Source organism: Humulus lupulus, chromosome 5 (genome assembly GCF_963169125.1).
Source record: "Humulus lupulus chromosome 5, drHumLupu1.1, whole genome shotgun sequence".
Taxonomy (NCBI): Eukaryota; Viridiplantae; Streptophyta; class Magnoliopsida; order Rosales; family Cannabaceae; genus Humulus; species Humulus lupulus.
The window spans coordinates 244,023,396-244,038,213 of NC_084797.1; the positions used below are offsets into that span (position 1 = coordinate 244,023,396).

The window sequence follows — 14,818 nt, forward strand, 5'->3', positions numbered from 1 at the left end:
TTTAGATAAGGTTGTAGATTATTTAAAAAATAAAAATAAATAAAAAGACATGTATTGCATACTCAAATCAATTATTACATGAGATCACAAAAGTCAAGTCGAATTTGTCAAGATATATAATCTTCTAAAAAACACTCAAAATGAGACGACAAGAACCACCATTTACAGCATTCTACAAAATATTCCACAAAAATTAAACACCGTTAATAATTTGAACAACTATTACTCTGTAGATTAACTTGAAGGTAAAGAAAACTTAATTTGAGAAAATTGTGGGAAATTAAATCATGGTAATTATAAAAAGAAAAAATATATAATAATAAAAAATAAAATGTGAGTGTGGTTTAGCTAGCTACCACATGGAAATTGGAGATTTGGAATGAAATGGGAAAGTGGAAAAAAAAAAAAAGAAGAAGGTTGTTGTTGGTTAGTGAAGAAAAAATGGTCAATGATTCTTGTAATAAGGAGTGATTAATTTTGAAGGAAAGTATTGTGTCATGTTGATGAATAAGTAATCATGGTTTTAGGCACCTTTTCACTATTTATGAATAAGAGTAAAGGTAATACACTATTTATATTTGGAAAAAATAAATATTGAAAATATATATATATAGTTTGAGAATATATAAAAAAAAATGTTTTAATGAGAAATTTGGTAGTACCAACAAAGAGTGTTCTCCTAAAGTATAGTGGTAAAATGTTTGTGAAGTTGACTAGGAATTAAATTAAATTAAAATTGTATTTGCCCCAACAAATTTTAATAATGGTAATTTAAAAAAAGTAAATATTTATAAACTTAAAATGAGTATTTAAACGATGTACTTTACCCTTTAAAAAAAGTCAAATAATACTTTTATTAACCAATTAGTCCACTTCTATACATATATATATATATAAAAAACACTATTTTTAGCATTTGTAACTTACACTTTACATAATTTTTAGCCATTTTATTTATTATTTCCATAAAATACAAAATCCAAAATACATTTTTCATTCTCAATATCTCTTATATTCCTAATTTCCCTACATTTTGATTCCTTCTTATTTAGTTTTATCATTTTGTACACATAATCTTATAAGATTTTTTTTTTCGTTTTGCCAAATTTACCAAATGCAAAAACTATGTTATGTATACATATATATATATGTATTTCTTTTTTTGCAACACCGGTGCATTTTTTTTCTATTCCGGCACCTGAATAGTTATAATCCCAATTTTTTTTATATGATGGTGTACATTATAGCTATCTAGAATATCCTACAAATTTTTAAAAAATTCTGAATAAATTATAGTACCGAAACAGGGTCTAAACTGTCTGTTGTACGTGTGTCTGTTTTTTTGTGTACGCGTGTAAAATTTGACAGTTTGAACTATGTTTTCGGCTTCGCAAACTATTCAGAATTTCTTAAAAATTTGCATGATATTCTAAATACCTACAATGTATACCGTCATATAAAAAAATTGGGATTATATTTATCCAGGTGCCGAAATAGAAAAATGATGCACCGGTGTTGCAAAAAAAAGATGCATTATAGTCGTTAGGGGAATTCTCCTATAGGAGCTTCACTTTAAGTCCTACCGGTAGGACTCTCAGTGTTTACAACCCATGAACAGTTTTCGGCGCGATTTTTTTTTATGACTGTGTATATTGTAGCTATTTAGAGCATCCTGCAAATTTTCAAAAAATTCCGAATAGTTTATAGTACTGAAAACTAGGTTCAAACATGTTGTTGCACGCGTGACTAATTTTTTTTATGCGAGTGAAAAATAGCATGTTTGAACCTAGTTTTCGGTACTGTAAACTATTCGAAATTTTCTAAAAATTTGTAGGATGCTCTAAATAGCTACAATATACACAGTCATAAAAAAAAGTTACGCCGAAAACTGTTCACAGGTCGAGAAACACTGAGAGCCCTACCGGTAGGGCTTAAAGTGAAGCCCCTATAAAATAATTGTTATATATATAGGGGAATTCTCTTATAGGGGCTTCACTTTAAGCCCTACCGGTAGGGCTCTCAGTGTTTACAACCTGTGAACAGTTTTCAGCGCGATTTGTTTTTGTGACTGTGTATATTGTAGCTATTTAGAGCATCCTGCAAATTTTCAAAAATTTCCAAATAGTTTACAATACCGAAAACTAGGTTCAAACATGTTATTGCACGCATGACTAATTTTTTTTATGCACGTAGAAAACAACATGTTTGAACATAGTTTTCGATACTATAAATTATTCGAAATTTTCTGAAAATTTGCAGGATGCTCTAAATAGCTACAATATACACGTTCATAAAAAAAGTCGCGCCGAAAACTACTCACGGGTCGAGAAACACTGAGAACCCTACTAATAGAACTTAAAGTGAAACCCCTATAGAAAAATTGTGCTATATATATCCATTAATAATAAGATTTTAAAACACATAGTTAAAATTAACTTGTTAAGTAGAAAACAAACAAAAACAATACCAAAGACAAAATAAAACAAAAATACTTGAGCCCTTACCAATGGAATGATTCCCTACCAATATGTATATTCCTCTAATTATTAATAACGACATTAAAGCATTATTAAACCAACCCAACCCCTATTAGTTTGTCTGTTTGTATAATCTTTTTGGTAACAAGTCCATCTCATATGCACATAACATAGAAACTCTTCTTCTTATTTTTATTATTTTTTTTATAAAAGGTGACATTCTTTTTTTTTTTTTAAATAACAATATTAAACAAAAGGTAACCAGCTAGTTTGCATATTATATTAATTTAGTAACCAACATTGATTTTATGATGAGAAGATTGGGTACCAAATATAGTTATAAACTCTGGCATTTTATAGGCTGATTATTGTTATGAATTTAGAGCGATGAGAAAGTTTATTGATAGTCGTTTTAATAGATTTGAAAAGCAATCTATCATTGGCTATCAATTTTTAGAATGTATAACGTAATAAGAATACCGATCGTTGCTAGATTTGAGAGTTAGACTTTATTTTTTGGATAATATATAGCGCAATAAGAACACCGATTTTTTTTTACACGTAGTTAAATATTTGCCCCACTTAACTTACATTTGTGGCTTTGCACTAGGGGTGCACAATGGTTAGATTTTCGGGTTTCGGGTGCCTCGGGTTTGAATTTTGTGAGTTTCATGTGGATAAAAGTGGTACCAAATCCAGTCCGAATTTTTCGGGTATTGTTCAAATTCGAGTTTCGGGTTTCAATTTGGGTTGGGCCAATTGGGCTTTGGGCCGAAAATGAGTCTTGGTACAAATTTTGCAAAAATACTATTTGTTTACACTTCCAAAAATACAAAAAAAAAAAAAAAAAAAAACAAAAATTCATAAAATTTAATGTTATTTAGGTTTCGGGTCTAAACCCAAACCTGCGATACCGAACATTCAAAACCCGAACCCAACCCGAGCCATGTCAGGTTTGGACCGGATTTAACCCGAATCCGACGGGTTTTGTCAAAAATCGAGTTTTCGGATTGCGGGTCAGGCGAGTTTGACAGGTTAAATGTTCACCCCTATTTTCCACTACCTCCTACCAATATATTTTATATTCATGTATGCGTATAATCAAGGTTTTTAGAAAAACTATTGACAATGTCTTCATAATAAAAACATCATGCTACTAGTATCTTTCTAGGCCTTTGCCTAGGGCCCCACACAATGAGGTCCCAAAATTTGAAAAAATACTATTTTTTACATGTACAAAGACCCTAAATTTTTTAAAAATGTCACTTTATATATATATATTTTTATAAAATAACATATTTTGTATAGGGTCTCCCACAACTCAAGGTTGGTCCTGTATCTTTCTATACACACATATATAATCATGGTTTGTGAGAGAAAGATTGTCGACGAGGTCTTTGCATGGCTCAAACTCAGTAAGGTTGGTTGGTTGACTCAACATGGACATGGCCACTTGACATTCTCGTCGAACCAAACTCCAACATTCGTTTCATCTTATCTTTTGGAAAATAATCTTGATGAGAAGGCTATCAAATTACTTATCGCTTTGCACACTTCCATTGCAATCATCAAAATCAGCCTCCAATGAGCTTCGTATCACTATTTTTCATCGATGGCCATTAACGCCCACTTCATGCTCCACACGCTCAATTTCTCAGACCATCTCCTACATGGAGGTTTGGCTCGTGCTATAGTCGATTTCACAAGACAGCAAGGTGAACAAGATTTGAGTCTGGTGTAGCTTGCTGTGGTGATCCAAAGATTTTGGTTGGGCTAGGTAGCTTAGCATAAAATTTTACTATATATTTGTTTAAGTCTATCATATAATTGTAGTTAATCACATATTTCAAATTTATTTACAATTTATAGGCATGTATATAATACTCCTTGAGATTTAAGCTCACTATCTATTATCTATTTTTGTAACAAGTGACCCCAAATTGTACTTTTTTTATATGGTCACTCCTCATAAATTGTAATGTTTTTAATATACATATAGTTGTATATGTATACCCAAAAAAAAAATGGTACAAATATAATAGCAAGCAAAAGTGATATATTAATTACAAAAATGGGTACAGACTATAGAGTGTAAATTTCCATTAATAAGAAGGTTTTATACTTTTTTGGACCCTGTATTTTTTCTCATTACCTGTTTGGACCCTGTGTTTTGACAAATTACTTTTTTGACCATATGTTTTGTAAAATAGTTAAAATAGAACCATAAACTCAATTTTGATGAAGAAAAAATTGAATATAACAACACAGTTTTTAAGCAGAATGATTTAATTTTTGTTCTAAATTGTTAGTTCGGTAAATTATTTGTGATTTTAGTTGAGAAAACATAGACCAAAATCAGGTTTAGGGTTCTATTTTAACCATTTTACAAAACATAGGGTCCAAAAATTAATTTATCAAAACACAGGGTCTAAACAGGTATGAGAAAAAACACAGGGTTCAAAAAAGTATAAACTCTAATAAGAAAGATGTTTACATAAATATGGGAAAAAGTAACTGAGTTTCAATATTTATGTAAAAAAAGAAATGCCACAAAATATTGTAAGTTTTGCAAAAAAAAAAAAAAAAGTTTAAAACATGAGAATTCCATAAAAAAAAAAAAAATAGATTACCATATTTTTTACACAAAACTCGCTTATATTCTCTCATTCTCAAATCTGTCCCTCACAACATCCTTTTTCATTCTCATTTCTCCAACTCTCCTCCCCCACTTGGTTCATTCTTCTCAGCCCTCCGCGAGCAACGTAATCCCCCAACCCCCCTCCTGACGATGACGAAGCTCCAACCCCCTCTGGTTTCTTATTTTTATTATTCTTCTTCTGGTTTTAATGTTTTTTTTTTTGTCCTTCTTATTATTCTTCACATATGATTTTGCACTTTAAATCTGATTTTTTTTCTACCAGCCCTAAGTGTAACCGGTTACCATGACAATTTGTTTAGATTTTTTTAAACATGTTTAAGTAACTAGGTACCATGATGACTAATTTTTTTTTATTCATATATGTTTTTTTTCCAGACATTGTTGTAACCAGTTACGATAACGATTAATTTATATATTTTTTTATTTGTATTTGATTTTCTTTTCACACCTAACTAAGTAATGAGGTGCCAATGCGACTGATTTTGTTTATTTTCAAACCTAGCTGTAGCCATTTATAATTATGATCAATTTAGATTTTTTGTTTAATTTAGTTTATTTTTTTCCAGATCTGACAAGTAACTATTTACAATCCAGTTGGTATTTTTATAGTGGTACATTGTTAAAAAAATTAAAATTATTTTTATAGACCACTTACCACCACATCACTTAAAAAATAAAAATGATTTTGAGAGTGGTAATCGGTTACCACACATTACTTAAAAAAATTGACAGTGGCATACGACTACTACCACATAAAAAAATCAAAATTGTTTTGATAGTGGTATCTGGTTATTGTAGAAAAAATATCGAAGATGATAAAAAATGGAAGAAAAAAAAGAACAAGAAGAAATGACAATAAAAAGTATAGTGAAGAATGTCTCAGTTTTATTTAAAAAATAATAATGTAAAAGTAACATTTTATAAAACATGAATGATAAAAAATATAATAGATAAATTAAAATTATAAAAATATTCTTAAAACATATTCAAACTAGCTACTAAAAATATAAAAATAAAATATAATATACATTACAAATACATAAAAAAAACTCACATGAAAATGTAAATAAGAAAAATATGCTATAAAAAACTTAAGAAAAAGAAAGCTACCATTAAAAAAAAAAAGAAGAGGAAATTACACTTTATATGGAATTTTTAAAAGAGTGTGCAAATATATGGCTTTTTTAAAAAAAAAAAAAGTTAATTTACGGCTTTTTTTAAGAATTTTCACTTTTATGGGTTTATTTTCCCATATTTTTGTATAAAAGTTGGTTTATGGCATAGTTTTACTCTTAATCAAATTTGGAAGGGTATGTTTGTAATTTGATTATTATTTTTTTAGGTTATTTGTTTTTTATATTGTTTTTATAATACTAATTTTATATTAAATTTTTCTTTGGTTATTTTACAATTTTTTTTTTGTAATATAAATTGTTTTTAAAATTATTATTTATTTATTATAAACATTTTTTTTAAGATTGTACGTTTTTTTTTTCAAATCCTGGGTAGGGTAACCAGTTACTTGATTGATCTTAAAAAAAAATCACAGAGCTAAGGTAAATAACATATACCAGGAGGGGTAACCAGTTATCCTGAGATGAGTAATTTTTTGCCATAAGAGAGGTAACCAGTTACCTAAGAGGGGTGGCGAGTTACTCATATTAAATATGAAAAGAAACATCAAATTTGAAGGAAAAAATTGAAGAATACTTCATTAAAAAAGGAAGAAGAAGTAACTATGATTTCAGTAACATAAGTAACTAGTTACCATAAAGAAACCATAAATATACACACACGAGAACGTGAAAGTAACCAGTTACCCTCAGAAATATACACACAAAGAATGTGAAGGGAACTAGTTACCCATTCACGTTGTCATATTTTTATTAGTCTTCTTTCCAAATTTTGGTATTCCTATAAGTGTTACAGTAATTGATTTGATTTTTTTTACATATAGTGGAAAACACTATAAAAAAATTACAATAATAAAAGATAATAGATAAAAAAAATAGTAGAATAATTATATAATGTTAAAATATATGTGTGAAAAAATTGAAAAAAAAGAAATAGAATGAGAAAAGAATAAATACAAAAATGAAAAAAATATGAAAAAAAAAAACAAAAGAAATGATGAATGAAAAAAAAATAGATGAATAAATAAGAATGAAAAGAAGAAGAAGAAAAATAATGGAAAAATGAAAAGAAAAAAAATATGAATGAAAAAATTTGTAGAAAAAAATGAAAAAAAAGCTCATATGTGTGAAAAAAGAAAAAAAAATAGAAGGAGAATTTAATAAATACAAAAATGAAGAAAAAACAAAACAATACAAATAAAAGAAAAAAATAGATAAATAAATAAAAATGGAAAGAAGAAGAAGAAGAATAATGAAAAAATAGAAAGAAAAAAAAAGAAATAGAAAAAAATGGAAGAAAAAACAAGGAAAAAAAAGAAAAAATAATGGAAAAAAATAAAAATAAAATTACATTCAAAGAAAACATAACTATCATAAACAAAAAATATGACATTTCCATATATTTAGTTAGCTATTAATTATGTTTCATATATTTTAACTTTTTTTTTTAATAAATTTTCCACACAAATAAAAAAAAAAGTATAATTTCTATATTTTTGCACATTGATGTGGGCCGAAAGGTACACAGGGCCCATTAATAAGATGGGCCGTGATGTTCTGTATCCGAGCGAGCCTTAGTCAAAAGGTAACGGACGCCAAATCTTAACCCAGAATCAGAGGTTATCTATCTTTTTCAGTTCCGCCAGTTCGTGCGAGAGAAGACGCCATTGTCATCCGAGAAAGAAAAGCTTTGCCAAGAAAGCCATGAGTCAGGTTGGGACAGACAGCTGTTATCGTCAGCCATAGCCACAGAGCTTTCTCTCTTAAACATTATTGTGAGGTTTCTTCTGCTTATACGATCTCCCAGCGGTTCATATGTATTCAATTTATCAATAATGACTCCGCTTTCTTTTTCTTCATCTTCATCAATCTAAATACCAGAGAGTCTATTCCCAGGTACATATTTTAGACCTCAATTATTGTTTGAACGGATGTTTAGAACTATATTTGGGTTGAGTTGAGGCAATTCATTGTTTATTTGAATTTATGGACCTTTTTCTTGTGAATTTTGTTATGCAAGCTTAGGGTTAGGGATTGTATCATAGGGGTATTTCGGTTTTGGGTTTCGGGTAATTAGGAGGTAAAAGAGATGAAAGGCCGGTCGCACCGTCTCCAGAGTTCTGACCCTCCCGATGATTGGGTTGATGGTTCTTGGACTGTGGATTGCGTATGCGGTGTAAATTTTGATGACGGAGAGGAGATGGTTAATTGCGATGAGTGTGGCGTGTGGGTGCACACCCGGTGCTCTAGATATGTTAAGGGAGATGATATATTTGTTTGTGATAAATGTAAGATTAGGAATAGTAGAAACGAGAGCGAGGAAACTGAGGTTGCACAATTGTTGGTTGAGCTTCCTACTAAAACTGTTAGAATAGAGAGTCCGTATGCACCAAATGGACCTCCTCGCCGTCCTTTTAGGCTTTGGACTGATATTCCAATGGAGGAGAGAGTACATGTTCAGGGAATTCCGGGGGGTGATCCTGCTCTGTTTGGTGGGTTGCCTTCTGTTTTTACTCCAGAACTGTGGAAGTGCACTGGCTATGTGCCCAAGAAGTTCAATTTTCGATACAAGGAGTTCCCTTGTTGGGATGAAAAGGAAGATGATGCTAAATTGGATGAAGACAATGAGAATCCTGTGGATAAAGGGGCAGGTGTTCTGTTTTCTTTATCAAAGGAGACTGTATTTGCTACTCCCATGGCCGCTTTGGTTGGTTTGAGAGGGAGGGATGAGGAAGCTGCCCGTGACCGAAAGTTGTCTTTGACAGAGACAAAAAAGTGGGAGAGTGAGGGTCTGGATGTTAGGCGTGCTCAGAATGGCATGAAGGAGAGTGGCTTACTCCGGTCTGTGGTGTTAAATTCTGGTAAGCGGAAGAAAGATGATTCAGGAACGTCTAAAGATAGAAGTGGGAAGAAGAAAGCCAGAACTGCGGAGAAAGATGTTGATGCTACTAACAGGAGAGGCACACATTCTTCTAGAACAGGTAATATGTTTTTGGCAGGCTGAAATTTAACTTCATTTTATTATACATTTAACAATACACTTAATGACAAGGATATTAACCGTGTGTCACACATTGTACATAGTTCTAGCTCACGTGTGCCTGTTGATTCCAATTTTTCTGTTTTTCATTTTTTATCCCTAGTGTTTACACCAACCAGTGATGCAAAACAATTGGAATTTTATGAAGACAGAGCTCCAAAGTTTTCCAAGGGTGAAAGTCAAAGTACAAAGAGCAAGAATTTGAAGGAGACTGTGGGTAGAGAACCTACATCTGACCGTCGTCTTGTTCTTCATAGTAATCCTGGAAAGCATTCTACAGAAGTGTTATCATCTGACATGTCTAGACAAGATTTTTCAGTTCGTACTGGACTGAAGGAAGACAAGATTGGACATCAGCTTCCTGCCGTGCTAGAAAGATCTCCTAAACATGATGATGCAGTTGGGTCGTCGTCTGGACATGATAATACTGGAAAACTTCATATAAAGGCGGAGGTACTTTTCATAGCCTTGCACACACAACCATTTTGTTAGTCTTCTTTTTCTTTTTCATCTTCATTTCATTGGTGCTTGAAAGCACATTTAGCAAGTGTTACAAAATGGTTTATCTTTCTAGGATTATCACTAACAGAATGCTTGACTTCTCTAACTCTACTAGATGACACGACCTTTGCATTTTTATTCTTTGACCACCATTTAGTATAGCATATGAAACTATCTGGGATTTATCTCAATAAAGACTAGTTCAAATGAGTTGATAGGTGATAAGTAATATATTGGTGAAATGTCTAAGTTGGCTACTAGAAGGTTCAAAGAAGATGAATGATTAAACTTTTTAAAATTACACTGGTTGTCTTGAGTTGTTTTGTGTGTGTGTGTGCTTGTGTGTTTTATTTAAAAAAAAAAAGCAGTGCAAAGTAACTTATTTTGGGTTTTCAAGATTTACTAAGCCAAGTTTATAATAAGAATACAACCATAGGAAAAGTGTAATTTGTTGCTTATTGTATTCCATGTCACGGTTTTCCTAGATACAAATTGCTATTACTATTTCTAACTTAAAAGAACAAATATGTTCTTGAAGAATGAGCAATTTCCAAGACTTTTAGATAATATATTTTGTATGAAAGATTTCCCAAAACAGGGATGGAGAGAGTCTCACACAAATGCGATCACCTAGCACAAACCTGTCATCAAAATGGAAAATGAACGGCCTTAGCTATCATAAGATCTCCTAAATTATCAATAAAACTGGAAAAGAAAAACTTTTAAACTCTTTTACAAGCTTCAACCAAAGAGCCAACGTAAATTTTCAACTTTTTTCTCAGATCTCCTCCAAAGACTTAATGGCAAACAATTCTCTGATTTACCTACCCAAACAGCCCCTTCTGAAAAAAAATGGGAAAAAAAATCCAAAAAGGTGCTATTTAGTATTTGATATCAATTTTCTCTTTCCTTTGCAACAAAGCCCAGCTGGTCTTTAAGAAAATATGAATAAGATTAAGGAGTGGCAAAACATAAATTGCGGCTCCCTAAAAATTTCCACCATAAATATATTTATCTTTTTACAGCTTGGGAGTTTGCAACTTTATACTATTGCTGGCTCTGAGACTCATTCAGCTATATGTGTGGAGTATTGAACTCGTGGTTATGTCCTTTGTGTGTGTGTTTACATGTCTTATTCTAAGTTCGATGTTTCAACTTCTTGTTCAAATAATATGTGTTCTTAGTTTGATTAGTGCTACTTTATTTGGTGTTCTGTTGTCTTTGAGTTTATACTTAAGCTTGTTGAAAGTATGTCGTTTTTCAATGATAGGGAGATAGCACAACGGTCGGTAAGTTGGATGATGATAGTTCCGAAGGTTCTGGTAAAAACATTGGTCAACATCTTGTTGAAAATGTGTCTGGCATTACACCAGAAGTTGAGGACAAACAGGTTCAAGATTTTAGTGGTGATGTGTCATTGAAGTCTGAACAACCTGATTTGGAAGTGGAAAAAGAAAATGCTGATGACAAATCTGGGTCTCTGTTGAATATTCAGTTTTCTCCTTGTGGTGATGCAAAAGAACTTGCAACATCTTCGGGTCACCTGTCAGAATCTTCTAAAGTGAATGATGCAATAGTAAGCAGTTTGCATTCCAGTGACCATAAACCGGAAGACCTTGATCGCAGTTTTGAAGCAGTTATTGATTCTCATACAGACAAGGGTGATCAATTATCTGATGATCCTTCTCAACTTAAATCAGAATTGGAGGGCATAACAGGTTTGTTAGCCATGCAGAAAAGTGCTTCAGAACAGAAACATGGTTCTGGGCTTCCTGAAGAGCACTCCAATCCAGGAGGAGCTATGTTAAACTCTCAGGGACTGCCTAGTCAGCGTAAAATGGTAGCATGTTCTGGAAAATCTTCTTCCAGTTCAACCACTCTATTTATTTCTAAATCATCCTCTCCCGACAATGTTAAATCTGTTGATGATCTAATTACTAATCCTATTGCTAAACCACTAATGACACCTGACAGTAATGTCAATACAAGGAAAGATCGTGTCAGGGATGAAGATAGGGTTGACTTGCCAAGGAAAAATTTGAAAGAGCGTCCAAAATCATTACTAAATAATGTTCCAAAGCCTTTGCACTCAAGCAGGAGTTCACACGATTCTCTTTCTAAGAAAGCAACACCAGAATCAAAAGATAACGTGCATTGTGCTTCTTCCAAGACATCTTCAACTGCAACAACTTTTTCTGCTTCTAGTGAGCCTAGTGTATCACTCCATCATCAGAAAGCTATGCATACAAACAGTAGAAGTTCAGCTTCAGGGGTGCCCCAAAAAGTTGAAAAGTTTAACCAACCATCTTCACAGTCCTCAAAAATTAATCAAAATCATGTGCCATCTGTGTGCCCACCCGTTTCATCAAGTTCTCCAGCAACACTTAGTGATGAGGAGGTGAGAGCAGACTTCTGTTTTTTCTTTTGGAAAAAAAAAGTTGAGTATTCTAGTAATTTTGCTTGACCTATGTTTATAAACATATTTTTGCAGCTTGCTTTATTACTACATCAAGAACTCAACAGCTCTCCTAGAGTACCCCGTGTGCCACGTGTCCGCCATGCTGGTAGTGTACCTCAGTTGGCTTCTCCAACCACAACAAGCATGCTAAATAAGCGGACATTAAGTTCTGGAGCAAAAGATCACAGTTCGGTAAGATTCTTGCTCACCTGATATTCATGACTTGGTTTTTTAAGTGGTCATTTTTTCCCAGCCTTCAGCAGGTGTGTTTACATGGTTCTGATATCATGGTTTTTTGTAACTCGATATTATAACTAATTTAAAACTTTTTATAGGTTCCCAGAAGGAAATACAGGGACGCTTCCAGAGATGGCTTCCGTAGTTCCCGTGAGGTTGCCGATGAAGGTAAAAAGATGGACAAGGTTTCATCCTCTCATGATTCCAAAAGGCAAGATCCTGATTATACGGAAGAAGCTTCTACCAAGAAGGAAGACAATGGATCCCCAACTGCAATGGAGACTTTCAAGAGGAATATCCCTTCTAATTCTGTTGCCACTACAAATGGTGGACCATCTGCATCCGCTGAGGCTAATGAGCGCAATTTGCCTTCTATAAGAAGTTCACCTAGGAATACCTCTGATGATGATACTGGCACAGTTGGTGATGGTCCTGTTCATCGTACTTTACCAGGTAGCCTTTATTCTTTTGTATCAGATTGCTTAATTCTTTTAGTGTCTTGTCTATCTATCTCTGTGATTGTTGTTTTCTGATCCAATTCTCATTGCAGGATTGATTAATGAGATTATGAGCAAAGGCAAGCGGATGACGTATGAGGAGCTCTGTAATGCTGTGTTGCCGGTATGGTTGCTTTTATTATTCTGTGCCATTTTCATCTTTTCATTTTTAGTGAATGGAATGAATTTCTTCAGTGTGTTTCTTATTATTTTATGTTGTGGTTTACTTCTGCAGCATTGGCATAGCTTGAGGAAGCATAATGGAGAGCGTTATGCTTACGCAAGTCATTCGCAGGCTGTTCTTGATTGCTTGAGGAATCGACATGAATGGGCCAGATTGGTTGACCGTGGTCCCAAGGTATGAGCACAAGAACATTCTTAAGAATTTGTTTTCTAACATTGAATGACCAAAACTGCTCTTGCACTCAAATTTATTTGATGATGAAAAGTAGCTAAGATATTCATATAACAAATTAGGTATTTTATTTTCGGTGTTACAATCATCATCCAACATGAAATACTAGGATATTTTAGCTAGCAGAAAGTTTAAACTGTCAAATTTTTTTATAAAGTCATGTTCTTATTCTTGCGGAAAGGTCTTTTTTTTGAGGGGGGTGGGGGGTTGCAAATGGAAAACAGGAAATGTATTTTTGGAAGTATGCCGGTGGAAAGGCAGAACATAAGACTAAGAACAAGGGGCAGTCAACCCTGGGATTAGGCTTGAGGGTAAATTATTGTTGTTGGACAAATAGTCGCTAGACAAAACACTTATAAGTTCTTTTTTGTAGATTAAAGTTTTTGAGGGCCTTGAGGTTGAGCTTGTGGTCACTGTTATACAAAGTTAATAACTGTATCTAAAGAGAGAAATAATTTCATTTCTGTATTTATTAGTACTTGATAGTGGTGTTTGCATGTTGCTGCCGTGACCTTGTCTCATTCTATATTTCAATCTCATGTGATCCAGACAAATTCAAGTAGAAAACGACGCAAGCTTGATGAGGATTCTGAGGACAACGAGTATGGAAAAGGAAAAACCACGAATCAGGCAGAAAGCAAAAGCCTTGAATCACAGAAAGAAGAGGTCCCTAAGGGCAAGAGAAATGTGCGAAAACGAAGGAGACTAGCTCTTCAAGGAAGGGGAGTAAAAGATATTAGGAAGAGACGAAAAGCTGATGTGATCACAGACGAGGACTTTGGAACATCTTCAGATTCCAGTGAAGAGAGCTTGTCCAGCGAAGATGAGATGCAGGGAGGCCAAGCACATCCAGAAGGAAGTGATGCCTCAGCTAGTTCAGACGAGACAGGGACAACATAATTGGAGGCCGTTCGGGTTAATTCCAATGCGAAGATCCAGAGAGGCAGAAACAAAAGCTTCTCGGGAACACCATTGTTATTTTGATTGGAAGGCCGAGTCTGTGGGGACTCCCAGTGGACCTCACTCGCCTCTGAGGTTCATGTTCATTTGATGAGTGGTCTTACACGGCTGGACCTGAAAATTGCTGTTGTAGAACACTTGATGTACATATATGAATTCTATTTCTTCTTGTTAGTGATAATGTATGTGTTCTTGTTAGGAGGGGAGCCTTTGTCTTTGTTGAGAAAGGGCATAAAATAGGTAAAGCCATTAAAGTAGTAGATGTAAATTTTGACAGGTAGCAAATAATTTCACATATTTCTTTCTCTGGCAATTCATTTCTTGCCATGTTTCCTACTACACTACACTTTTTTTTTTGGTAAATATATGGAAATTATAAATTTTAAAAAAAATTTACCCCAAAAAAAAAAAAAAAAGGGTAAAAAAGAAAAAAGAATAAAC

General features: G+C 33.1%; 1 protein-coding gene across 1 annotated transcript; it reads left to right on the forward strand.

Annotated features, from left to right (window-relative positions):
- Positions 1 to 7,879: 7,879 nt before the first annotated feature.
- On the forward strand, positions 7,880 to 14,690 carry LOC133778718 (uncharacterized). Its single transcript, XM_062218726.1, has 8 exons — positions 7,880 to 9,250; positions 9,413 to 9,762; positions 11,081 to 12,208; positions 12,302 to 12,460; positions 12,604 to 12,958; positions 13,056 to 13,126; positions 13,238 to 13,360; positions 13,967 to 14,690. The coding sequence occupies exons 1-8, from the start codon at positions 8,359 to 8,361 to the stop codon at positions 14,315 to 14,317; spliced, it is 3,429 nt and encodes a 1,142-aa protein (XP_062074710.1). The 5' UTR covers positions 7,880 to 8,358; the 3' UTR covers positions 14,318 to 14,690.
- Positions 14,691 to 14,818: the final 128 nt, after the last annotated feature.